General features: G+C 51.5%; 7 protein-coding genes across 7 annotated transcripts; 5 read left to right on the top strand and 2 right to left on the bottom strand.

The window, feature by feature from the left end:
- The first annotated feature begins 325 nt into the window (after positions 1-325).
- BO72DRAFT_528272 (uncharacterized protein) lies at positions 326-4,513 on the top strand. The gene is made up of 9 exons (XM_040950172.1): positions 326-504; positions 578-725; positions 780-874; positions 977-1,594; positions 1,645-1,797; positions 1,845-3,062; positions 3,115-3,231; positions 3,284-3,400; positions 3,500-4,513. Exons 1-9 carry the CDS (start codon positions 424-426, stop codon positions 4,151-4,153), a joined length of 3,201 nt encoding a protein of 1,066 aa, XP_040800671.1. The 5' UTR covers positions 326-423; the 3' UTR covers positions 4,154-4,513.
- A 394-nt stretch (positions 4,514-4,907) lies between these two features.
- BO72DRAFT_510725 (RNA dependent RNA polymerase) lies at positions 4,908-9,296 on the top strand (the record flags this gene model as incomplete). Its single annotated transcript, XM_040949374.1, has 5 exons — positions 4,908-5,176; positions 5,235-5,391; positions 5,457-5,922; positions 6,061-8,872; positions 8,918-9,296. 5 exons carry the CDS (start codon positions 4,908-4,910, stop codon positions 9,294-9,296), a joined length of 4,083 nt encoding a protein of 1,360 aa, XP_040800670.1.
- A 499-nt stretch (positions 9,297-9,795) lies between these two features.
- BO72DRAFT_528271 (DNA-directed DNA polymerase zeta catalytic subunit REV3) lies at positions 9,796-15,225 on the bottom strand. Its single transcript, XM_040950171.1, has 2 exons — positions 14,861-15,225; positions 9,796-14,800 (listed from the first exon to the last, which is right to left on the bottom strand). Exons 1-2 carry the CDS (start codon positions 15,093-15,095, stop codon positions 9,837-9,839), a joined length of 5,199 nt encoding a protein of 1,732 aa, XP_040800669.1. The 5' UTR covers positions 15,096-15,225; the 3' UTR covers positions 9,796-9,836.
- Positions 15,226-15,367: 142 nt separating this feature from the next.
- Positions 15,368-17,154, top strand: slu7 (mRNA splicing protein SLU7). The gene has a single exon (XM_040944831.1). It carries the CDS (start codon positions 15,497-15,499, stop codon positions 16,925-16,927), a length of 1,431 nt encoding a protein of 476 aa, XP_040800668.1. The 5' UTR covers positions 15,368-15,496; the 3' UTR covers positions 16,928-17,154.
- A 201-nt stretch (positions 17,155-17,355) lies between these two features.
- On the top strand, positions 17,356-18,216 carry BO72DRAFT_430294 (60S ribosomal protein eL37; the record flags this gene model as incomplete). The annotated part of the gene is made up of 5 exons (XM_040943103.1): positions 17,356-17,374; positions 17,460-17,478; positions 17,561-17,623; positions 17,800-17,871; positions 18,071-18,216. The coding sequence occupies exons 2-5, from the start codon at positions 17,475-17,477 to the stop codon at positions 18,214-18,216; spliced, it is 285 nt and encodes a 94-aa protein (XP_040800667.1). The 5' UTR covers positions 17,356-17,374; positions 17,460-17,474.
- A 175-nt stretch (positions 18,217-18,391) lies between these two features.
- Positions 18,392-20,275, bottom strand: BO72DRAFT_405380 (uncharacterized protein). Its single transcript, XM_040942284.1, has 3 exons — positions 19,861-20,275; positions 19,185-19,742; positions 18,392-19,087 (listed from the first exon to the last, which is right to left on the bottom strand). The coding sequence occupies exons 1-3, from the start codon at positions 20,122-20,124 to the stop codon at positions 18,761-18,763; spliced, it is 1,149 nt and encodes a 382-aa protein (XP_040800666.1). The 5' UTR covers positions 20,125-20,275; the 3' UTR covers positions 18,392-18,760.
- A 1,333-nt stretch (positions 20,276-21,608) lies between these two features.
- Positions 21,609-24,150, top strand: BO72DRAFT_510706 (putative C6 transcription factor (Gal4); the record flags this gene model as incomplete). The annotated part of the gene is made up of 7 exons (XM_040949373.1): positions 21,609-21,641; positions 21,695-21,724; positions 21,794-21,888; positions 21,949-22,268; positions 22,321-23,003; positions 23,057-23,535; positions 23,593-24,150. 7 exons carry the CDS (start codon positions 21,609-21,611, stop codon positions 23,963-23,965), a joined length of 2,013 nt encoding a protein of 670 aa, XP_040800665.1. The 3' UTR covers positions 23,966-24,150.
- Between the last annotated feature and the right edge of the window lie 1,625 nt (positions 24,151-25,775).

The raw sequence follows: 25,775 nt of genomic DNA, 5'->3' as shown, positions 1-25,775 counted from the left end.
ACTTCGGTCAGAACCCCGACTGCTGTGCCTGCCAAGGGGCTCAACAACATGGGACCCTGGTTCAAGGGACTGGATCTGACGATTGATTAGACGATGTATTATCTCGAGGAAATAGGCTTGGTCTTGTTGTTTTCGATTTTCTTCCTCAATTGATCCTTATCTTGTTTTCCAAGAGCTCTCTCCTTAAGTTAGTATTCTAGAAGAGGATTGTAAGTTACAGTACAATACTCCGTAGTGTACAGTATAATTGCCAGGCGGAGTGGCTTCCGCTTTATTGTCGGGGCAACCGGCTGCATCTTATCTTTTTCTTCCCCCGCCACTTGACCACAGTTGTTGATCGATGTCCCAAGACAATAACTAAGGCCTCGTTTCGACTTCCAAGCAAGCGTGGAAGACTCTGTTGGAGTATCAGGCCTGCCAGCTATGGCTGAGCAACTTATGAGCATTCAACTTGGGCGCGAAGTGGAGCGCCTTGTTACGGCCCCATATGCACCTTCGCTACAGGTAAACCCCGCAGCTCCACGCTGCTAATCTATATCAATCCTAGACCAGTAGCTGACCTATACTGAGCACCCAGGACCTATATGGATTGACTCAGGATGCATCACCTGCTTCTATCAGACATTGGGCGTTCTGTAAACCATGCCAGGTTGGGGCCCTCGTAGACCTTCTCGTTGAAGGTCTATCTCGGTCCCGCCTTGCTTTATCTTTGCTTAATGCCTTCAGTAGGTATACCCGGGTTGCAGAGATTCTGAAAATGGAAGACCTGATGATCGCAGTGCCCGTCGTTTCTTTTCGTGATTTCTTACTTCAGCGATACCCTCATCTTCTTGACCAATTCCTTGAAAAGTCTACGACAGAGGAGGGTTCCGAGGTTGGTACCTCTAATCACTATTTTCTATGCCCATCTCCTCAGCCATCTGTGATGTTCAAGACCGAGCAACATGGTAGAATAGCCCAAGGCTAATAAGCGCAGTATGCTTCTCTATGCATTGCAATTCTGTCCTCCCCTTTGCCACCGGACTTCCTTGTCCCAGCGCGTTTGACACCGTTCCTCTCATCGGTAATCCGTCAATTATCAGAGAATCCGTGCTCGGAGACTATTTTGCCTCTGCACCGTATCTCAACTGGCCTACGAACCTCTCCCAGAGTTTTACTCGAGATTTCCACCGAGATCATGTCGAGCATCCAGGTTGAGCTCACAAAAACATTACGCAACCTCGCTGACCACATGGGCAATCTGCTTTCTCTCGCAACCTTGGCCAACCTTGCATCACTGCAGGGGAAATTATCGAATCAAGAATCTCGGTCATCTACTCCGCTGTGGTTGCAAAGTGTTAGCCATTTCTTTGGGCCCAAGCGCGGGCTCAAGACAATGGATCTTGTAGTCCTGAGGGTGATCCTTGCTTGCTCTGACTCATGCAGTGAACTGACGCCAGTACAAGCTGCTGAAAGTATTTGCTTAGCTATCCAGATTTGTGATAGGGTCGAACCTGAGCAGAAGGAAGCATGGAATGCAGCAAATCCATCCAAGATCGCCAAATTGCGAGAGAAAGTGATGAGAAGTGGCATTGATCGTGGCGTACAAATACTGGTAGGTCAGGGCCTTCTCGCACATGAACTCAAGCACTTAACATGCGATAGGGTGCTACCTTCCTCGTTTCTATTCTTCCAACAGCGGCACTGACCCCCGAAATACCTCGACTTGCTCTCGACTGGGCCTTGTCAGGAACTAGTCCCGTTGTGTTGAGCGTGCTTCCCCTCGAGTATATGCAACGAATAGCAACTGCAAATGCCGTATGTAATACATAACTGCACACAGAAAGGATGCTAACACGCTCTAGGCTTGTTCGAAAGAGTCCGCAGTACGGGAGATCCTTGACTATGCTTTCTCGACGCTACAATTATCACGTCCGAGCAATCCATCGGACTTGCAGAGTCTAGAGATAGCGGGGTCACTCGTCACAGGCTTACAGAACGCAGACGCGGAACTATTCACCACCTGCATCTCGGAGACAATCCTGCGCGAATGCAGCAAGTCGATGATTCGCCCCCTCGAAAGTTTCCCAAGAGCTCCATCTTCAACACAATGTCATGAGTCCAGTATATGCTACGACTTACATTCGCAGCTGCAGAACGAGCTAGTTTGTGACCTGTTTGCTTGCAACCTGTACGCGTCGCTGTGCCACAAATCGGATGCCAGCGGACTGTATCCTGCCGAAGCCGGTACTTTGAGGCTGTTCACTGAAAAGTCCAAGCAGTTCCTGTGCAGGCGTAGATGCACAATCCCAAAAAATAAGCCCAACGACCGTGTCAGGATTGTCTCGCCACTGAGTTCACATGAAAACTTGCCAAGTTCAAGATCCAATTGGAGGGAAGCGATGACAGAAACATTGATGCTGAATTCACGTACAAGTCAAGAGACTATGATACGCGCGATCGAAGATATCTGCTATGACCTTGAGCAGCGCTGTGGCAATGTCGAAGCCCCCCTCAGAGCAGTGGAAAGAGAACGTGACGAGTACTCTTTGGAAGCGGAAAAACTGCGAGAACAGAGCGTTGAACTACAATCGCAGCTAGTTAAGTGCTCCGGCACTATTGACGATCTACACCAGGATATCTTCCGCCTGAAGCATCAGTCAGAAGCTGCATCTATGCGTGCCGAAGAGTTGACGGCGAACTTGAAGGCATTACAGAAGGAATTGGCGGACCATCGGCGCAAATCTCAAGAGACTGTCACATGCGAGCGAGAACAGGCCAGGACCAGGGAATTGGACCTAGTGGCCTCTATCACTGAAAAGGACGATCTCTTGGAAGCGCTTCAAGAAGAGGTCACCGAGCAAAAGCAAGCGTATGACGACCTGCGAAATGTGCTTGCCGAGGTCTCCAAAGATAAAGCCACATGTCTGGAACAGGTTGCTTCCTTGGAACAAGAAGCTGCTGGGCTTCGACAAAGCGTAAAGCATTTCCAAACACTGGTTGTTGACAAAGAAGAGGAAGCAAAGCGGATCTTGGATGAGAAGCAAAACACCGGCAGAGAGGCAGAGATATTACAAGAGAAGGTCAGCTTTCAGTATCTTGTTCGAATGGGAATCGTTCTCTAATATTGCACAGCTGCACGAACGAAATGCAGAATTCGACAAGCTTCAAGAGGCACTTCAAACCGCGACTGAGGAACACCGGAGAGAACGTACTAATTTTGAGGAGCGGACTAAAAAGGCGGCTGTAGAGGTATGATGCACTTTGATCGGGCAAGCTTTTCCACTTCGACTAACATATATAGAACGATAAATGGAAGGAAAAATACGCTCGTGTATGTGCTTCCAAAGACAAAGCTGCTATAATCGCTGCTACGGAAGCGAAGGAGAAAAACAAGCGCATTGAATACTTGGAAACAAAGGTATGACACTGAAACCGCGATCACGCTAGCATGACACCTCCAAATTGACCTGTTTTGTCGGTAAACACCACTAACATTAACATTCAATTCTGATTATAGACGCGAAAGCTCAAAGACGAGCGAGCAGCCAAAGCTCGGGAGTTCTCTGAGGCCCAGCAACATATCGGACGGCTGATGAACATTATGGGGTTCAAAGCTGAGCCCGAGGTGTCAATGACTCCGAAGAAACACCGGCGGCCTAGATCTAACAGTAGAGCAGAATCCGCTGAGCCCGTGGCGATGCCGCAACAAACGCAGGTTGAAGTGGAAGAGGAGGACTTTCAGACTCAGCCCGACGAGCGTTCGGGAGCAAGTTTTGAGAGCGAGATGTCCTCCTCTAGGAAACACAGCCAGAAAAGATCTCTGGACAGGGCATTTCCCGACGCCGACCTGTCCTCACCTCGTACTGTAAATGGCGGTCAGCTGGTGGATGCGGATGGCCGTGATGCCGCAGCTTCAAAACAACATCGACAGAGGACGCCTCTGGCAGACGCGGATCCGAACAGTCAACCTTCCTCTCAGCAAAGTACTAAATCGCATCGCAGTGAAAGTGTGAGACACACAGTCGATCAGAGCCAACCCCGTGGAGTGCTGGGTGAAAATCACTTACAACACATCGACTTGGATATGGATTTGGAGTTTTCCAAGGACTTCCTGTTTACAAGCACGTCTTTGTCCAACTCAAACGACCACGCGCCACCGTCTGAGACATAGTGGCGTTGCTCCCTTGGCACTCGGATTTAGATGTTGCTTACGGGAAGGATTGTGACTTCGAGCTTTTGTTCCGCCTCTCTTGGATAGTGATCTGAACTGTTTGCAGTTGAAATCTCCTGTATAATTGATGTGCGAGCGCGTGTAACTACTATTCTTCAATTCGGGTCAACAATTATGTCTCTCTCATACGAATGAGACAAGGATAAGGCCCGCGTTGCAGTCTAACAAGCCCAGCCATCAAAGAGAACCCAGCACTGAATTCTCAGTGAATGGGTACCTGCATGACTGTAAACAGAGAGCCTTCTGTCATGGATTTCTTTTAAGTACTCGTAGTTTCCTGAACACCATGAGAGACAGAGCAGAACATATTCCAGTTAACATATGATGAATCCTGTCTTGACCGGACAACGACAAGATGGCATTCTCCGCAACAAGATATCTAAACCAGGATAAGGCGTCGGAGGGGCATCCTTCATCTTTCGCATTGAATTCGCCTCTTGATGCGACACAAGGTTCTCATGCCATCCTTCACTCGAGTGTGACTATACTTGTGAGGCAGAACTCATCGCCAACTGACTCGGGTCTTTCCTCCACTTCCTCCACTTCCTCCTCTCCCTCATCCTCCTCCCACTCCATTTCCGCTTCTTCTCCTCATCCTCGCTATTTCTCGTCCTCTCTCGATGCCTCTTCCTGTTCTCCCTCGCTCTCCACCCCCCAGTCTTTTTTCCTTCAGAGGCCTTCACCCAGAGTCAAAATGAGCACCCGAGGTGAACAAGTCGTTCTGAGGAACAGAAGGGGGGCCCTTCAAGCTCAAGCTCAGCCTTCACAAAAAACAGCGATTGCCAACCTCATGCCTCCATGGAAGTCGTTCGATTCTCTGGCTATCCTTCTCCATCAAGTTCCAGACGAGGTCGATGCAGCTTGTATATGGCATGCTTTCAAAAACGAAGGGCGCATTTTCTCCATCGATCTCTTCGAGAACTTTCAGGGGAAAAGAAACTCGCGAGGGAAGATACGCTTCAGGTAATCCTCCATCACTGCAATTCACCTGCAAGTTGACACTCAGCCGATATTGGGTCAGACCGCCTCCCATTAAGGACTTTTGGAGCCAAGGCAGCTACACCATTCATCTGCCTGGTGGTCGGTCGGCCACCATTTCCGTCAAGCCTGAGCTCAATTCACCGAGCGACCGCATCCAGTCTCCTTCCCATCCCCTCGTTCAATATCCAATAGAGATTGTAAGTATGCTTGATCCTCACATTCCCTGCAATTGACATCATCTCACAGGTCTGCGGCTTCTCAGAAAATCCCACTTGCTTCTCTGGATATTGGTGTTATGATTGGTGAGAATATCTTTTCACCAATGCGGACAGTTGAGAATCCACCCGGCGGTGGCCTTTGTATAGTTCTTGACATGAGGTCCAAAGCTATGCTCGTCCAATTTCAGATCCAAATCTTCGACTCGACCAATAAGAAGATCTCCATGCGTGAAACCTACAAGAACTACCAGATCAGAATTCCCTTCGTGCAGCTGAATGAAATTGCTCAGAGGCGGAACACGGACACCAAGTCGATCTCACATCTAACGATCCTTGACTCCCCTCCAATCTATCAGCGGCGCATAGATGATATCAGGTCGACATTCCTGGAGGACCATCATTGGAGGGATGCAGACACCTGGTATAGACAAACTCAGATCGTCCACCAGCCGCGGAGGCTGTCTGGCCTCCCCATCAGCCTACAAAGGCAACATTCAGTCATTGACTTGGGTGAGTGCTTTGAAGGCCTTCTTTCTCTCACTCCCTATTCCTGTGTATTCTCTTGTCTTTTGTGTCTCATACTTACTCTCCTTCATTGTGCCTTCCTATGATGTCACTTATTGACCCCTTGCTATGTCCGGTATACAGGTCGTTGGACAGCTTTCGAGTTCAACTTCCGAGATGGTTGCGAGGACTTGGGGCAATTTCAGACCCTGTGTGAGATACTCAAGGACTACAACATCAAAGTGAAAGAGAGTAACTACGACATCAAAGTCGATGGCAGCAAGGAGAGGACTCCCCCTATCTGGAAGTGGATTGACTTGACAGATGCCCAAGCCTCTCCAAAAAGCCAGGCTCCCAAGATCTCAGCCTCACTGCAGTCTCTGTCTGACTCGACTTATGTTTATCTTTCTTTTGCCGTCCGATATCAGTTGGAGGTGTGCATTTCCAACGGATACCTCTCTGAATTCACTATGACGCGCGAGTTCGCAACAAGACTGGCTGAGCTAGAGGATACCAGAGCCAAGAAGCTTCTAGAGCACGTAGCAACACAAAAGCGAGTCTACCCCAGTCCTCTAGAAATCTTCAATCTCAAATTTATCAAGGGTGTGACAAATGCGAAAATACCACCCTACTGTTGCTATATGCGCTCCGCCAGAATTACCCCAACCACTATCTACCTCAACACACCCACAGTCGACATATCAAACAGGATCATTCGACGTTATGTCGAGCACGCAGATCGATTCCTTCGTGTAAGGTTCACGGATGAGAAGCTTCTGGGCCGCATTAATTCAACCATGGATAACACAAGGAACGAGATCTTCACTCGCATCAAGAGAGCCTTGGCAAATGGCATAGTCATCGGTGACAGGCACTACGAGTTTCTTGCATTCGGAAATTCGCAGTTTCGTGAACACGGCGCTTACTTCTTTGCCCCGCTACCGGGCCTCACAACTGCCAATATTCGCAAATGGATGGGCCACTTTAGCCATATACGCAACGTCGCCAAGCATGCAGCACGGCTAGGGCAATGCTTTTCAACCACCAGGGCGATAGCTGGCTGCCCTGTGCAGATCCGAAAGATCAATGATGTAGAGCGTAATGGCCATGTCTTCTCTGACGGCGTCGGAAGAATATCAAGATTTCTTGCACAAATGGCAATGACAGAATTGAAGATCAAAACACCATCTGGCGACCCTCCTTCCGCGTTTCAGTTTCGCCTTGGAGGGTGCAAGGGCATGCTCGTTGTTTCTCCTGAAGCTCAGCCCCAAGAGGTTCATATTCGCAAGAGCCAATACAAATTCACCGCAATTCATAACAACTTGGAGATCATTCGTTGGTCTCAGTTCAGCATCGCTACGCTTAACAGACAGTTGATTGTCGTTCTGTCGACCTTGGGTATACCCGACAATGTATTTCATGATAAGCTTCAGGACATGCTTCAGAATCTTGATCAAGCCATGGAGAATGATTCTCTGGCAATCTCACTTCTTAGAAGGTACGTCGATCCGAATCAAAAAACACTCACTGTCAGTGAAATTATATCCGACGGGTTCATGAAGGCTCGGGAGCCATTCCTGACATCTGTGATGGCCTTATGGAGAGCCTGGCACCTCAAGTACCTGAAAGAGAAAGCAAAAATAGTAATTGAGCGAGGTGCTAATCTCCTGGGATGTATGGACGAGACTGGTATACTCAGAGGATTTTACTATAACAACATTCCCAAGGACAATGAGCCCCTCGAAAAACAGCTGGCAGCGCTACCCCAAATCTTCTTGCAAATTTCCCAACCCGAGGCAGAAGGCAGTGAAGATGGGAAGGAATACACCATCATCGAAGGTGTCTGCATACTGGCTCGAAATCCATCTCTTCACCCCGGTGACATCCGGGTGGTCAGAGCTGTTGACGTCCCGCAGTTGCACAACCTTCACGACGTAGTTGTATTGCCCCAAACCGGTGATCAAGACATCGCCAGCATGTGCTCCGGTGGAGATCTTGATGGCGATGACTACCTGGTCATTTGGGATCAAGATCTACTGCCCCAGGATTGGTTTCGTCCACCTATGAGATACGCCAGCAAGAAGGCCCCAGACTTGGATCACGATGTCACTGTTGATGAGATCACATCCTTTTTTGTGACTTACATGAAGAACGATTGCCTTCCGATGATCGCACATGCACATCTTGCATGGGCGGATCGTCTGGACAATGGAGTCAATGAAGACAAATGTCTGCGACTAGCGCAACTGCACTCGGATGCTGTCGATTACAACAAGACTGGGATCCCAGCAGCTATGACCCGCAATCTCCAGCCTCACATGTGGCCGCATTTCATGGAGAAGAAGGGGAAGGGGCCTGACAAGATCTATCGTTCGAAAAAGATTCTGGGCCAGCTTTACGACGCCGTGGAACGTGTTGACTTTACACCCAGTCTTGAGATGCCCTTCGACAAGCGAATCCTTGACTGCAAAATGCAAGTGAGTGAGAAAATCTACCAGTTTGCCAAAGATCTCAAGGTTGAATATGATACGGCGACCCTCCGCATCATGGCCCAACATGAAATCAAGACTGAATTCGAAGTCTGGTCTACTTTTGTTCTCAGCCATGCGAACATGAGTAAAGACTACAAGTTCCATGAGGAGATTGGAATCCTCGCCCTGGGTCACCTCGACACCTTCAAAAAGAGGTGCTATGCCGAAGTTGGTGGCCGCAACTTCGAGCAGCTGGCACCTTTAGCGCTTGCCATGTACCGCGTCACGCATTCGGAGATGGTCGCTGCCCTGAAGAAGCACCGCGAAGATTCTCGTCCAGAAGACGGTGGAGAGTCCTCACAGAAGAAGCCTGATATGAGTCAATGGCCGCTGATCAGCTTTCCGTGGATCTTTCCCCACATCCTTGGCAATATTGCAAAAGGTCTCTACGAAGAACCTGAAGACATCGAGCAGGAAGAGAAACAGTCGGCCACCGAAGCTTTTGAGGTTGTGGTCCAAGCCGACACCAGCGAAACGGAAGATGTCCTGGATGATCCGTTTGGCCTATTTGAGGGTGAGACTGTCTCTAAATCATCCCGTCCTCGTCAGATCCCCAACATCGCCAAAAGCAAGACCGAAAAGCTCCAGTCGCTTGAAGACCTTCTCGATTTCGGCCTCTCGGATACTCCCAAGCTTTCTGGCCTGCCTACCACGGAGTCACCAGACTTGACAGCAAACCTGCTTGAAATTTATGACACCGTGGCCAACATGAAGCTCGAACCTGGCAAGCATGACGAGAATATAAAGGTGGAATCTGACACTAGATCCGAGTGTCTTGACCTCGTTGAAGAGGAGAATCTGGAGCCGACCACGGTTGATAAGCTCAATGCGCTGCTCGGTCTTTTCTAGGTCTGGTCAGGGGAGGGAGGAGGGAGGAGGGAGACATCAATTAGTGACGCGCATGAATGTATTTCAAGGGTCTGTAGACTGCGCAGGGGGCGCCTGATTTCTCTTTTTTCCCTCTGTCTTGCTGGTTCAGCACTTTTCCTCCAGACTGTTCATTACGCTCTATTTCGTGGTTCCGGGAGGGCGGGCAGTCGGAATGAACTATGGAGTAGTCGTGTAATCCTTTTTTCCAGGTATTTATTGTCTTTCCAAAGTTTAGTAATCTCCCAGCATCAAGAATTCAGATCAAAGGATATAAAAAATGCGACCCCATATTCCAAATCCGCTAGTGACCCAAGAAACCCCGATCTCACCATCAATGGCCCCATCCATGCCCCGTGTACTCCTCTCAAGAGACTTGAGTGTAGTATAAACAACCCATAACACCACCAAGTTTCCAAGATGCAATCGATAGAATATGCAGAGCCTTTCAAAAAAGCGAAAAAAAAAAAAAAGTAAAAGACTACCAACAACCCCAAGAATTTTCCCATCCCGCCTTCAAGATCACCAATCCAGAGCACTCTCCGTGGTATCCTGCAGCAAGCGAATCACGGGATCCAGCGCCGCCTGGGTATGTCGCCAACCGGCCATGGCCCGGGTGCGCGAATAGAACACGGGGCAATCCTTACTGTCGCAGCGCACCTCCTCCCCGAACGAGACGCCCATGCACGACCGGCAGATGCGCTCCAGCTCCGTCACCTTCCTCTCCGCCTGCCGCTGCCGGCCCACCAGATCGAATAACGGGAGATGGGGGCGCCGCAGACACTCGGCGCAGAGCAGGGAGGCCGAGGCTCCTGTTGCTGTTGCTGCGGCTTCGGCGGCCTCGAGTTTCGACTTGCACACCAGACAGGTGGAGGATTTGAGGTAGGATTCGAGGGTTTTGCGCAGGCCGGTGCGGGGGGCGTTGTTGTTGTTGTTGCTTGGTAGAAGGGCGCTCCCGCCGGTGGCGGCTAGATGGCTCAGCTCGGGAAGCCGGCGGATGCGCTGAACCTTGGGCATCTCGTCGTACCACTGGCGGACGTTCGCGCCGACGAGGTTGAAGATGCGTTCGAGCGGGGGGATCAGGTTCTTGGTGATGTAGTAGTCGGCGTCGAGGTCAAGGGTGGCGTCGTGGAGGAGGGTCTCCGGGGCGACGCAGCGGTCGATGAGGCCGCTGCCGGGGGCGCCGGCGACTACAAGGTAGGGGACGCGCTCACCGTACTGCGGCTCGGCGCGGGGGTCGGCGGCCATGCGGCGGGCGCTGAGCAGGGCGCCGGGGGGCGGGAGGCCGCGGTCGCTGTAGGTGCCGAGCTTGACCTCGCGCGCGAAGCAGAAGTCCTGGACGGAGACGCGGCCGTGCATGATTTTGGCGCACTGGGCCTGGAAGTAGGCCTTCACCTGGCTGAGGTCGGCGGTGCGGAAGAGGAGCTTCAGGGCCTTCTCCTCGATCTTCTGCTCGGCGGGCGTGCCGTCGCGGCGGACGGTCTCGATGCCCTTGGCGTCGAAGTCGGGCTCCGTCTGGTCGCGGTGCTCGTACTTGAACCCCACGTACCGCTTCTTGGCCAGCAGCACGCACGGGTGGTAGACCTTCTCGAACTTGAGCTTCACCGGGTGCGGGTTGATCTTCGTCACCGCTTGCGCGATCTCCTCGCCGATCGTGAAGGCCTGGTCCCGCGTCCGGCCCTTCAGATAGACGAAGAGGCTGTCCGTGTCGCCGTAGACGACCTCCGCGCCCCAGTGCTCCACCGAGTGGATGAACGCGATCGCCTTCTCGAGCGTCTCGCGGCCCGATTGCACAATGCTGTCCGCGATCTCGGAGCACGGCATCCGCCCCGAGAAGGACGCCGACGTGTACCCGTACGTGACGTTGGCGATGAGTTTGAGCGCCAGCTGTCGGTTGTTGAGCAGGCGCTGCAGCGTCTTGTCGTCCTTGTCGGCTTTCAGCCCCGTCTTGACCATGACCCGCGTCTCCAGGATTTCGGCCAGCATGCGCGCCAGGAGGGACTTGCGCACTTCCGGCTTGGCGTAGATCATGCCGTTGGGTGCGATGTTGATCTTGTCCTTGAGGAGTTCAAGCAGCTGTGGCTGCCGTTCGTAGTCCATGAATCCCATCTTGTTGCGGCCTCGCCATTGCCGTGCGCGACCGAGGAATGTGGAGTAGCAGTAGTTGTATGCAATCATGATGCTGGGGTAGAGCGACTGGAAATCAAGTACGATGAGCGGGCTAGTGTAGAAATCACTCTGCGGTTCCATGACCAACGGGAGGCATTCGAGGGCGTTCTGTTGACCGACTTGCTTCCTACTGGGCGACACGAGCATGAAGTTCTCTGCCTTGGCAATGCGGAACATGAGGGACTCGACCTTGAACTGCGAGCCCCGTGAGAACACAGAGAAAAAGTCAATGCCCAGGAGCCGTGCTTGCTCACTGGTCCTGGCGATGAGTTCGTTGGAGTCCAGTATCTCAAGGTCCATCTGAACCCGCGAGACAAAGTAATTGACCACTTTCATCAAGTCACGCGGTTTCCCGCTCTGATACCACGCTGTTAGATCCCGGAAGGAGTAGTGTGGGATTCGGCGGTGCAGCAGATGGAAAACGACATTCTCCATGGTATACTGCAATAGGTTGAGCTCGCTCCTCATCGCTCGCCATATGTTGATCATGTGTCTCCCAGTGACCCGGATTGAAGACGTGTGGTTGAACCCCCATCGATCAGCATCCTTGCCAAATCTTCCATGGGCTTGTGATATGACGCGGGACAGCTCGTCGCAGATGTCGAAGTCGTACTTCTTCCTAGCTCGCTCAATGATATAGCCCCAGGAGCTGTTGTGGACCTCGTAGCCCGTGATGAGATCTGGATCATGATACCGGACAATGTCCACAACTCGGTTGATCAAATCAAGTTCCGACGGTTCATGGTCCCATTCGATCCTCAGGGCCTTGGAGAGCTTCGCATCAGGCCTATCCTCTTCGCTCTGGGAAATCATCCCCACATGAACACCCGGCAAAGTACCGTTGGCGTCAACATCTTCGTCGCCCGAGTTCAAGCACCAGAAAACGCAGCTAATCTCATCTTCCTCGGGGTTTGGTGCCAGCTCTCCGCGAGTGTTCACATGTAATTCTAGACTCATCATGCTCATATACTGCGTTTGATGCTCCACGCTGGTGGATTTGCCTTTTTGGGAGTATTTGTAACCATAATCGTTCTTCTGCGTAGGACCTTCGATCTGCGACATGACGTTCGCTTGGACTCGCTCGCGTGGGAAGGCCTGCGGTTTTGCCGGATCTTTCTTGGCCTCTTCTTCGAGTTTCTCAAACCACTCTATGACCTCTGAGCGACTGGGCGGTACAGGGGCAAACTCCCACTCTCTCAAGGTGCACGATTCGCGCAGCAGTTGATCAGTCTTCTCCTGAGAGCGTTTGTCTTTTGACACAACATTATCGTCGCCTAGCATCGCCACAGACCGTCCTAGAGGATCAAATCTGGGAAGAAATTTTATACCAACTCCTTCCAAACGGAACTCTCTCCCTGCATAATCCCTTGGCCGGTCGGGCACATCGTTCTCGTTACTGTAATGGGCTTTCTGGTAGATAGTAGATGGATATCCAAAATGACACAGGGTTGAGGAGACCTCGCTCGAGCTTGGACAGGCTCTTCGCCATACGCCAATACGAGTTTGCATGGGTATATTGAAGCTGCCATAGATGCTGTTCATTCTCTCCGAAGCCTGCGCATTTGAATGGGCATTTGCATGGTCAGGCCTAGTCTCAGTAGCCGATGACTGCAGTTGCGATGATGATTCGTTGAAACTGGTCTTGAAAGAGATGTTTTCGTTAGACTCGGACACATTGACGCCGTCAACTTCCCTCAAACCTTTGGAAGAGAGGCTACTGTCCTGACTAAATCGCAAGACGGTCATAGGGTCATTGGGATCTTTCACAACAGGGAAGCTTATCCTCCTGCTCTGTGCCTTGCTTGGGCGGATGGTAGATTGTGACGATTTCTCCTGCGACGGCAAATGTTCCACAAACTCATATAGCTCGTCTAGCATGTCTTCAGTATCTGAGCTGTCGATCTGAAAATGGGCTGCATGCTGCCGCAAGACCTGCTTTGTCGGACTTTCTAACTGTTGCGATAGAGCATCTTCGAAGAATCGTTGACGTTTGTGGGGACGTTCGCGGCTTGAATAGTGATCCGAAAAGCGTTTATTCCTTTGGGTTTTGCCATCTAGAATGTCTTGCTCAACCTCCAAGCCGTCGGCATGCGCTGACGTAGTATGTTCAAAGATCTTCGAGTATTCCGGATCGAGAAGCTCTGCCTGAGAATCAAAATCATGATCTGGGTCAGAGACTCCAGGGTCTGGTTCACCATCAAAGATGTTGTGGGCAGCGACATCAAATAAGCCATCGACCCAATAATCTTCTGAAGTGTTGATTCCTTCTTCATGTGTCTCGCCATGCAACAGGCTCGAAATGTCATCCTCTTCCGAATTATACGACTCCTCATCCGACCTGGCAGGAAGAAATGCCTCCTCGCCGATACCGACATCGGACTCCTCCGGCAGCTGCAAATCATTATCGCTACGAAATTCGATTCTGGTGAGCTCTTCCTTGCCAGGATAGAAATCCTCGACGCTCTGAAGCGCGGTCTTTACATTCTTTGCGAGGGGGTTTTCTGTAAGGAAATTGTCGAAGCTAACATCGGCGCCAGCGTAGTGGCTCTTTTCCTCGTTGATCGTGTGCATTGTCATCTCCCTGTACTCTTCCTCGTGGATCCAGCCACCTTGCGAGGTATTCCTCGGATCGACCGATAAGGAAACTAGCTCCTCGGCGACAAACGGACTGCTGCCTGGCTCAAGTCCGAGACGTTTCTTCCGTCTGCGCTCTTCGTCATGCCAAAGGCCAGCCATACTCGGAACCAGTCGCTGATCGGAAGACATCGGCTTCAAGTACTCGGTAAAGTCGTGGTGAATAGACCTTTCACTGACGTCAGAGCGGTTCATGATGTCCTGAACGCAGATATCGACTTCCAGCGGGCAGTAGCTCTGTTTAGGGAGGACCGAGGGATCCGACAAGTCTTCAGGGAGTATCGAACGGTCATGCCAGCGGTGAGACGAATTAGTGAGCTCGAGATATTCCGGCACGGGCATTCGAAACTTGACGTTGCTACACTTCATATAAGCGCATCCGTACAAACTGTAATCGCACATCCACTGAGGGATGTATTGCAGATGACTCTCGTACGGCTGGACAGGTCGTTTCAATACCGCACCCTGGAGCAGCAGATCGGCCAGTCGGGTCATGTAGATCGGGTTTGTCAAGTAAACCTTGAAGTAGAACTTGTAGCCAACATGGTAGCCGTAGAAAGGCACGCCCTTGACCAAGGTGATATGCGCGACGAAGGCGAATTTCTTATCGTTGGGGTTTCGGTTATAGCTCACTGCTAGTGCGCGGTCGATAGAGAGATGGAGATGTTTTGTCGCGGCACTTACTACAGTGCCACTTAGCCATGGGGGTACTCGGGGTCAGGAAACCATTGTGGCGGACAAACCTTTCTCTTCATCTAGATCGCCTTCATACTGAACATAGAGATAAGGGTATGCGCCATGGACATGAACGCAGACCTTCTGGCCAGTCTCCGTTGCACCAAAGACCCTGATGATAGGGACTTTAACCCGATCATTCTTGCCCGAGGTCGGATCCCTGTAAAGCAGGGGAGGGTCGAAATCCGACGGGGCCGCCTGATAATGATCCACGCAATTGAGGCGCACTTGGAAGGGTTCCATTGCGTACTTTTGAGACGGCACAAAGCCGTCACCAACATAGCTATTCAACGACAGTAACGGACATCGTAGTCAGAAATCCGGATGCTCATAGCACTGCTAATGCGCGTCTCTGGAGACCTTTTGCCGTCTGCTGCGAGCAAAAGTCCGAGGTCGTGTCGAGAATTACCATGGAAGTGACGCGCCCAGTGGCGCGGATCTACGCCAGATCACGTGATGATAGCCAGACCATCCACGATCGCCAAGGATTCCGCCGTTTCGAGAATGCCGAACGACTTGCCTCACTGTCGTCGCGCGACCGTACCGTGCTTTCCCCGCTTTCCTTTCTCCTCCATCTGTTCAGTACCGGACTGAGAGGTTTCCCTTTTCACATCTGGTCATCTCTCTCACGCAACTCCATCACCATGTCCCGAAAGCCAGCCGATGTGGCGTCGAAGGAACGCAACGAGTACATTCCGTCTTTCATCTCCAAGAAACCGTTCTATGTCGATGATGACGATACCACCAACGATTATCTTGAGCATCAACGTCTGCAGAAGTCGACGACAGATCAGTCGAAATGGTATGAGCGTGGCAAGCGCGCGGGTCCAGCCGCTACCAAGTACCGCAAAGGCGCCTGTGAGAATTGCGGCGCCATGACCCACAAAACGAAAGAGTGCCTCAGTCGACCTCGGAAACACGGTGCCAAGTGGACTGGGAAAGACATCCAGGCCGACGAAGTTATACAGGATGTGAACATGGGTTGGGACGCTAAGAGAGACCGGTGGAATGGCTATGACGCCAGCGAATATCGCCAGGTGGTCCAGGAGTATGAGGAGCTGGAGAAGCTCAAGAAACTTACCAAGGAAGGGGAGAAGAGGCAAAATGGGCTCACAGACGGTGAGCTTGATGAGGAGGAGGAGGCCCCGGAAGAGGAAGCCCGCTACGCAGAAGAGTCTGATATGGGCCGACAACAAAGCACCGCGACTCGCAACCTACGTATTCGTGAAGACACCGCTAAATATCTGCTGAACCTCGATCTGGACTCCGCGAAATACGATCCGAAGACGCGGCGCATGGTTGACATGGGCGCCCAAGATGATCAGGCAGCAGCACTGGTGGCTGAGGAGAACTTCGTGCGGGCCTCCGGAGATGCTGCTGAATTCGAGAAGGCACAGCGGTATGCTTGGGAGTCTCAAGAGAAGGGTACGCAGAAGATTCATCTGCAGGCGAATCCAACAGCAGGCGAGATCATGCGCAAGAAAGCCGAGGCCGAGACAGTGGCCAAGCGTGATGCTCAGCGCAAGGCTCTTTTGGAGAAATACGGTGGTCAGGAACATCTTGACCCAACTCCGCTACGAGAAACCATGGTGGTTGAGAACGAAAGGTTTATCGAATATGACGAGACTGGCGCCATCAAGGGCGCTCCCAAGAAAGCAGCAAAGTCCAAGTACGCGGAAGATATCCTCAACAACAACCATACCTCCGTTTGGGGAAGCTGGTGGCACAACTTCGAATGGGGATATGCCTGCTGTTTCTCTACTGTGAAGAACAGTTATTGTACTGGTGAGGACGGCAAGCGCGCTTTCCGAGAGGCAGACCAGATCTTGATGCTACCGGAAGGAGATGGCGAAGACGCTACCGAACAGTCTGGTGACCTTGAGGAGAACCACGCCAATCCTGATCAGGCGGGCTTGGAGAAGGCGGGAGAAGTGTCCAACGCAAAGACGAAGAAGAGAACTTTGATTGAGGTGCAGTCAGGAATCACGGAGGAAGAGCTCGATTCATACAAACGAAGCAGGCTTGCTGCGGACGATCCTATGGCCGCTTTTATGGGGAAAGATGATCTGGTTTAGTGGCTTTTTGGCAAGATATTTCTCTGCGCCTCTGTTTTGCGACATGAATCGCGCAATGCATATAGATACCCTTCTTCGAAATTGTGGATATATCGATATATTGATTGTATGGTATTTGAATGCAACGACCATTCCGACCATCACCAAGGAGGAAGACATGGAAATGACCCATCGATGGAAACAAACAACTAAGTTGTAGGGCGCTAGTCCAGTCTCGGGTTAGCTACCCGGATAGCACAGTAAGTGGAGCCGCGACAAGATCGAGAGCCCGGCACGTGACACAAAAGACATCTTTCAAGGAAGGCGGAAAGTCACGGGATCACGGGACCAGGGCACAAGCCCTGGAAACCACAACTCGCTAAGCGACACCACCCCAGATCCCAGCGCAACTTTCGATACGCCCAGCGACGACGACAACGACAACCAGCCCTTCAACGGAATCGCCAGGTAGGTTATTTCTGTCGGATAATCGTGTTTTTTGGATATCTGCTGGACGGACATTTTTTCGCTGACTATTTTGCTTCACTTTTAGTTCCCCTAATTCAAGATGAGTACGTTACCAACATGATATACTACCGTTTCCGACCGGTCCCTCGGCGACAAAATGTGACAGCCAACTGACACCGATTACAGCGAAGGGTACCTCCAGCTTTGGCAAGCGCCACAACAAGACTCACACCCTCTGCAGGCGTTGTGGTCAGTATTACACCTTCCGATACCTTTGTTTGACACGGCGGAATATTTTTGCGGATCAACGGATGATCAAATTTTCCAAGAGATGGGATCGTGTGCCGGGAATGACTGAAGGGAATTTGCTGGGAACGACAATGGGAAATGGGCTAACGGATTGCGCATCATTGGGATATCTACAGGCAAACGCTCCTTCCACATCCAGAAGTCGACTTGTGCCAACTGCGGTTACCCCTCCGCTAAGACTCGCAAGTGTACGAACTCTCCCCCGATTACTCCACCCTATCCTTGACACAACACCGGGCCTTCGTGCGTGCTTGATTCGACAATGGGAGAAGCAAAAACCAACCTCCTCGAGCACCGGAAGATCCCCACCCACCACCCCGAATCACAGATCATGTTTTGGTATTTTTGAGAGAGACTGTTGGCTTACGAATCTATGATTTCATATAGTCAACTGGAGCGAGAAGGCCAAGCGCAGAAAGACCACCGGTACCGGCAGAATGCGCCACCTCAAGGAGGTCCACCGCCGCTTCCACAACGGCTTCCAGACCGGTGTCCCCAAGGGTGCCCGTGGTGCCACCTCGAGCAGCAACTAAGTTAATTGTTCGACGTCGCGATTTCGTTCTCGGAGGCTGGAGAGGGCTGGTATGACAAAGGCCGAGCATATGAAGTGAACCGGTTTCAGTGCAAGGCGAAAAAAAGGCGCTTCCCCCGTGGAGTTGGTGGTGGGACGGTCTTTTCACTTTTTTTTGCCGTCATAGCATTTCTGTTCTAGAGAAAGAGAGAAAAATGGCACATATTGACGACAAATGAAAAGAACGGACTCTCTTTCCGTGGGGGGTCCTGTGTTGTTCACGAAGAAAAAAAAAAGCAGAAGGGAAAGCAATGCATGAATTTCCTTGACTTGTTTATGGCTGCCGGATATCCCATGTCGAGACAGACGCAGAGTTGAGACATTCATCCAATGTGATCTGTCTACTTAAAGTTCCGATTGCCAAGCTTACCGAAACGTATCTATCCTTGCACTGCACTGCCTATCAATTTGCGAAACAAATCAATCTACCATTCTATGCTTTTTGATTGAATGCGCCCGAACGCCTCCGCCCCCAAACCACCCTGGTCCCAATGACACTGCACCCCCTACTCCCCGCGTCCGAAGACGCTGACTCCACCATCTCTTTGCACGAAGTACAAAGCCTCCTTCTCTTCCCAATTCCCGTTGGCATCGGTGTTGTCGCTCTGTCCCCACGCGCCTCCTTTACTTATCCTGAGAACCCCACTCACATCCCGCGCGGCCCCCGTATCCAGATCCCGCAACTGCATCACCAGATGCGCGCGGTGGGCCGAACCGATCGCAAACGCGGCGTGTTCGGTCTCCAGCGGCGTTGGCATCTGATGCCCAGCCGCCGAGGCGTTGTGTATCAAGGGCAAGTCTGCCGCGAGGGTCATGACCGTAGCATGGACATACTATATCCCCACCAGAACGTAACATGGTTAGCGCACGCATCATCATCATCATCATCATCATCATCACAACCTGAATCAGCCGATCGAGAAGACGTACCTGTTGTAGGCCCATCACCCACTCAGTCATCTCCGTAGCTCCAATCTCCTTGCCGGGACCCGTCGCGGCTAGAAGCAGGTCCGGTTGGTCGAGGACTAACAGCACCTCGGAATCGTCCTCTCCCTCCGCCGAAGCCGCCGCCCTCCCATTCAGATGCCCCACCACCGCCGCGATATCCTTCTCGAGTCTGTCAAGAGCTGCAGGCCCCTTTCCGGAAAGGTGCAGTCGCTTGACTGGGCCGACCTCTCGAGAAGCCGGCGCAGCTGGCGGAGCTGACGGAGCCACCGGAGCCAACGGAGCTGGGGCGGCGACCGCGGGCCCGCGCGCGGGTTGAGGCCCTCGCGCGGGAAAGGGGCTTGGCGCGGATCGATCGGGAAGAATTGTCCGCTGAGGAACAGGGCCGCCGCGGGGTAAGGGTGCTAGGGAGGGAGGAGTGGTTTGGTTGGTGGTGGGGGGGGTGGTCGGCGTCGGCGTCGTGCGCGGACCGGCGAAGAGTTCGGATAAGCCATCGACAAAGGCAAATTGGCGCTTGTCTGTGAGACGGGCGAGATCCAAGCCCTGGAAATTTTGTATTATCATTTTAGAATTCTTTCCTCATGCCGCACAAGAGATTTTCCACTGATCTTCGAGGTTCTTGCTGGGTTGGGGGTGTTGCTCCCGGGTAAAAAAAACATACCAATCTTTTTGCTTCCGCGCGCCAAAATTCCCAACCCCGCAGGAAGCTCACGAGCACCACCTTTTGTTTCTTCCCATTGTGACCTTTGCCGAAACTTAGCGCAGCGTCGGAGGTGAGTGATGCATTCAGTGCGGCGTAGAGATATCGTAAGGTGAGCCAATTGCCCTGAGCGCCGAGGACGGTGGAGAGAACGATGAGAGATGAGGGGGGTAAAGACGATACGTAGGGTGCCAGGAGGGGAGGGAGGGGCGGTTGAGTGGGCATGGCTGTATCGCTTCGGAGGGGGGGAGGTCGCTCGGTAATGGGTAGAAGTCTGCAAGTAGAGATGAGCGAGCGCAGTTGGAGTCAAGCCCTCTTGCTGCAAAGTGAGATGCTTTTTCTAGGCTTCGCGGGAGTAATTTTTGGATGCTGAAGGTTGCTGCAAATGACGTTGTATAAAATTGAATTTCCTGTGGGGTCTGCAATTGGCGGGAGGACCGTGCCAAGACTGATTGATAGCAGTTGCATTGTCGCGGGCAGAGCATTTACTCCTTGACCAGCAACTTCTTATTTCCTTGTATTATGGTGCAACAGCTGGAAACTACCTGCCTCATTCTCTCGGTTTCCTTCATACTAACATGAGGTGAGATATGCGCTACGACTTTCGTAGGTTTGGCAGTCTTGGAGATGCTTGAAGATTCCGCATGGCTGCACTATATATTCTGGCCTTAATAGCTACCTTGGGAGCTGTCACGGTTTTAGTCCGCACCGGACCACTAAAGAGATCCTGCAGAAACATCCCACCAACGAGAGTTTCTGCTTCTTCCACATGGTGATTGTCCACCAAGCTAGATAACACGACGCGGATTCACGAGGTGCAGCGTCCACTGGCATCGTAACCATCTGGTCCGCATTCTGTACCTCGAACCCACTCTATTGACTTTAGCTCGTGCATATCAACATATCAATCAGTCAGGTGCTTGATGGAGAGGTCTACAAGCTAATATTCTCTTGCTATATGCATGGGGAACAGTCTACGGAGTAGATATCAATTGCATTCCACCCTGACGAAAAGAAGACAAGAGCAAGAGTGGATGTCCAGCCATTCCTGCCTGAGGATCTCAGGCTGACCGAGGGAAACTGGGAATGGATTCCTGAAAATCGAGGGCGATAAATTTCTTTCGCAGCGTGTCACCTGACTGGCTGCCCCCCCACACGAGCCTCTCTAAGAGTTAGCATCAATCATCACATCAGCTGCAGCTTCCCTCGTCGCCCCCCCCTCTCTATTATCGAAGGCCTGTCGTCCTCATTTGGACCTGTACTACGTGTACTACGGACTTGGACGGTCGGCCTTGTCTCCGACGTACAAAAAGGGCTGGACCGTTGAATGCCGCCGTGCCGATCGTGAGTTTTGGCCCTGTTATTGCCCTGTTATGTTCTTCCGCCACCTCATTTTGTTCCTGATACCCCACCAGTCCGTCTTCGGTGTCTGCGCCATCCTGTATCGTGAGCACTCTTTTTTGTTTGTCCCAACTTGTGGCCTGGCTAGGATTTGGCATTATATCCCTTCTCACAATACATTCTTCCTTTAATATCGTATTCATTCATTCTTATATGTTGCCGATTCAAGTCTGGCATCGGACTTCCACCGGTTGATACCATGTAGCAAGTTGCTGACCTACTGATTTAGATGACATCAATTTGGTATACTTACCACCGAGCACGAGATTTAGAGATTCAATAGATCGAATGATCGTCTTGCTCTAAACATGGCCAGCACTCGTGATTCTCACTCTTACGCCGTGAGTCGCAGATCGCAGGTAAACTGACCTAGTTAGCTGATCTTCGTTTGCAGTGCGATGAATGCCGTTTACGGAAGTCCAGGGTGAGCAGTCATCTATGGAGTTTTGGATGTCCAGAAGCAGGAACATGAGATACGCTAACGCCTCTATAGTGCTCTAAGGAGAAACCTACATGTGCACAATGCAAGCAGTTGCACAAGGACTGTAACTATAGTCCTAAAGTCACCAGAAGTCCCTTGACCAGACAGTAAGCATCTGTTTAGCTTTCCTCACATGCTGCGAAACCCTCTAATAAAGGTCTACATAGACATTTGACCTATGTGGAAGATCGCTTACAGGCGTTCGAAACAGCCCTAGGGAGGCTGTTTCCGGGAGGTGATCTGGATGCGACGGTTCGCTCCCTTTTGTATGACCAGGATGGGCCGCCTAAACCAGGTTCATCGTCCAAATCGTCATCCAGGCACTCCACTCCAGCCAAGGCTGAGGCCGATCGAGCCGAACCAGCCCCTGAGGCACTGCCGCAACAGGCAGACGGCTTCGATTGGGCGGAGAATAAGATCACTGTGGGTGATCTGACAGACGGCATGGCAGCCTTATCTATCAAACCAGAAGGAGCGGGTTACTTTGGTGTGTGTTTCGTTTAGATCTAGGTGTGGTCGATCATTCTAACCATCAGTAGGTGCTTCTTCGAGCGTCGTTCCGCTCCGAACATTGCTCAAACATGGCTTTGACCTCAACTTCCCCGCTGGCACGTCCAAGACGAACTATGCCGTCCCCTTGAAGTCCCAATTGCTCAACACCGCCCCTTCTGGTCTGGTTGAGCAGGCGTTTATGGACGCATTCTTCCTCAACTATCATGCAAGCTACCCTTTCATTCACGAGGGTACATTCAGAGCACAGTTCTATGAACAAGTGCCCCGGCCACATGGTCAAGCATGGCAGATCTTGCTGAACACCATTCTGGCGCTGGGTGCTTGGTGCATTGGCGACGACAACTCCGACCTAGATATCACTTTCTACCAAGAAGCACGAGGCCACTTACAGCAGGTCTCCGTGTTTGAGACTGGAAACCTTACCCTGGTGCAGGCGCTACTGCTTTTGAGCAACTATGCACAGAAACGAAACAAGCCCAATACTGGGTGGAACTTCTTAGGCCTGGCCGTTAGAATGGCCATGAGTCTGGGTCTCCACAAAGAATTTCCTGGCTGGAAAATCAGCCTTCTTCAGCGTGAGATCAGGAGACGCCTGTGGTGGGGAGTATACATATTCGACAGTGGTGCGGCGAAGACGTTTGGCCGGCCCATTCTATTACCTGAAGATAGTGTCATGGATGCAAAACACGTCCTGAATATTCACGACGAGGTAGGAAGACAGATCATCGCCCCGGCTCTTGTCTGGTTGTTAACATTTTTCAGGCTCTCACCCCCGCCACCACCACGCTACCCGTCGAAGTCACGGAGCCAACCCTCTATTCGGGGCTGATAGCCCAAGCTCGGTTTCATTTACTTACAAACAGCGTCTACCAACGCCTCATCTCGGGACCCAGTCTCACAGCGGAAGAAACCTTGGGCCTCCAGAAGCCAATGGAGGAATGGTACAATGGTCTTCCTGACTACTTCAAGCAACCGCCTCTACCGGTATCGGACACTTTTGCGCTCGTCCGCAACCGCATGATGTGGAGGGATTGGAACTTGAGAATCCTTCTTTACCGACCGGTACTCCTCCGATGGGCATCACGGAGATGGACACAGCAGAATACAGCGTCAGAGCCTGAAGATCCTTTCGAGGTTGACTGCCGGAAGCTCTGTCTTCGAAATGCTAGACTTTCCATTTCGTCCATCACCGACTTTGTGAACAATCATGTCTGCACGAGAATTGGAGCCTGGTACATGCTGTATGTTTACGAACTCTGCTTTTGGGGTTGCCTATGGTTGACTAACTTATTCGACAGATACTTCCTCTTCCAGGCCGGCTTGATTCCGATTATCATGCTCATGACTGATCCCACTAGTGCAGACGCTCCTGCATGGCTCCAAGACATAGAAGCCACCAAGAAGCTACTCATTCATCCTTCACTCAGCAACAATCGACTTGCTGTTCGCTGCCTGGAAGTTGTGAACCGGCTGTGTTCGCCTGCGTATACGAGTGCCGCGACCGGTCGAACGGCGGGACCGGCGCCCCCTATCGTAATGCCATTCAACGATCAACTGTTCACTGATCCGACTTTTGGCAGTATGTTTCCCGATGTTGACCAGGAGTTGAATCTAAGTGGCATGGATTTTACGGAATGGGTGAACTTTGCACCACAGCACGATTTTGTTTGACCAGGTTCTCGAACATAAGCTCCAAGCGGCTTCGAACCAGAGTATCACAAGTGGCTGAGAGACTCGTCATTTGCTATGATCTTCGTGATGGCGAGTGTATTGGAAGTGACTCAATCGCAGTTTTCTCCGAAGGAACAACGAGAGCCTCAGCCGGTGTCACCAGCCAATCGCACTGAGGTATCCGTAGCGATACTTTATATGACCATACCGCAGGCTCGATGAACTCCATTGAATCTCCTGCCGGCCGAATGCTCTATTCTGTCGGAACAACGATCGGACCCTGAATGCCATATTCTCCAGAGTGAAAGAAGTGTCGGGATATTGGCAGCGCGAAATGGATAGCCTGATGAATGAAAAAAGAGGACCTCGGCAAGACAATGCCCCTGCTCACCAAGAATAGGCCGAAGAGGGTAGCGGTCAGAACGGTGCAGAGCTCTCTGCGCAGGTTCTGGACTCGGGTCCCAGGCCTGCATTCTTCGTTCTCTCGCCTGCTGCTGCAGGTCACGAGGTTGTCTCGATTAGGAAGATTTCAGGACGGATGCCTGAGGATGTCTCGGAAAGGATGAATGGAGGGAGGGTTTGATCTGCTCCGATGCTCTACACCAAGACAGCTATCCAGGGTTGCGATATACGGAGCAAACAGTTGTCTATATACGGTAACTTCTATGTTGATATCTTTTAACATACGTGTACAAACACCATGCAACCAGCTCTTTCGTAGGCAGGACCTACCATAAGACCACATACACAGTAATAGGGATAAACCCTCACTAGTCGTATCACAGAGGAGACGGTAGACGCAGCGGTAGCTCATACAGTCATACATTGCAGTCCCATCTCCAACACACCCATATACCCATACATCACCCCCCGTAGATCCCCTCGGTACTCACCACCCGAGGTGTTAGAATTGGGCAAGTCCACTCGACTAGTAGGTACTGGCTAGTAGGTACAGTACCTACCCCGTATTTACCCGGTAGTGGAGCTGGAAGGTGACTTTGACCTAGAAATCCATGCGAACTCCACAGTCACTCACCGACTCCTTACTTCGACTTGTACCCCCCCCCCCCCCCCCAACGCCGCCAGTCCTATGAATATGCAATATCAACTAAAACCCACCTTACATCATTCCGCAGGAAATGGCTACACGTGTGTGTGTTGTCCGTGTGTCCGTGTGTGTGTCCGATCAACCTCAGACACCACCATTATAAACCAGTACCCATTCCCATTCCCTAAAAGTAATGATGGGCAAGCTTGGGCAGGACAGGTTGATGTCCACGCAACTCGCCTCAGCCCCAGCCTCAGCGAAAGATGCGCGTGCCATCGCTTCTTGATCCATCGAGGCTTCAGACCACCACCAGACCACTGGAATGTACAATCTACAGAGTAGCAGATCGAGTCTGCGCAGTACTGGTTCGTCCAGTTGTCCGCGTATACCCCTTTCTTTCTTCCCTCTTCCTTGTCGACAAGAAACTGAATGGGTGTATGGCCAGAGACGAAGAGGAGAGAGGTAGAAACTATGACCCGAAACTTACCGTGGTAGCCTACTAGACACTCTTCCAGCTTGAATGTGTTGGATGGATGGATGCGTACATAGTACTGTACTGTACAGTACCTTCTTTCTCAGCCCTAGAATATTCATACTCATACTCATACAACAAATAGGTTACTGAGTAGCTGGCTGGCCACCATGAACCCCAGTTTCACAGTAGTCCAACTCCAAGCTAGAGTATACTCGAAGTTACCTAGTACACAAATTACCAATGACATCAACAAGCATGCAAGTACAGTACGGACCGACCAATCATGT

Source organism: Aspergillus fijiensis, assembly GCF_003184825.1.
Source record: "Aspergillus fijiensis CBS 313.89 unplaced genomic scaffold BO72scaffold_27, whole genome shotgun sequence".
In the NCBI taxonomy this organism is placed as follows: Eukaryota; Fungi; Ascomycota; class Eurotiomycetes; order Eurotiales; family Aspergillaceae; genus Aspergillus; species Aspergillus fijiensis.
The sequence above is the reverse complement of the archived record's forward strand: the minus strand, read 5'-3'. Positions and strand labels throughout refer to the sequence as shown.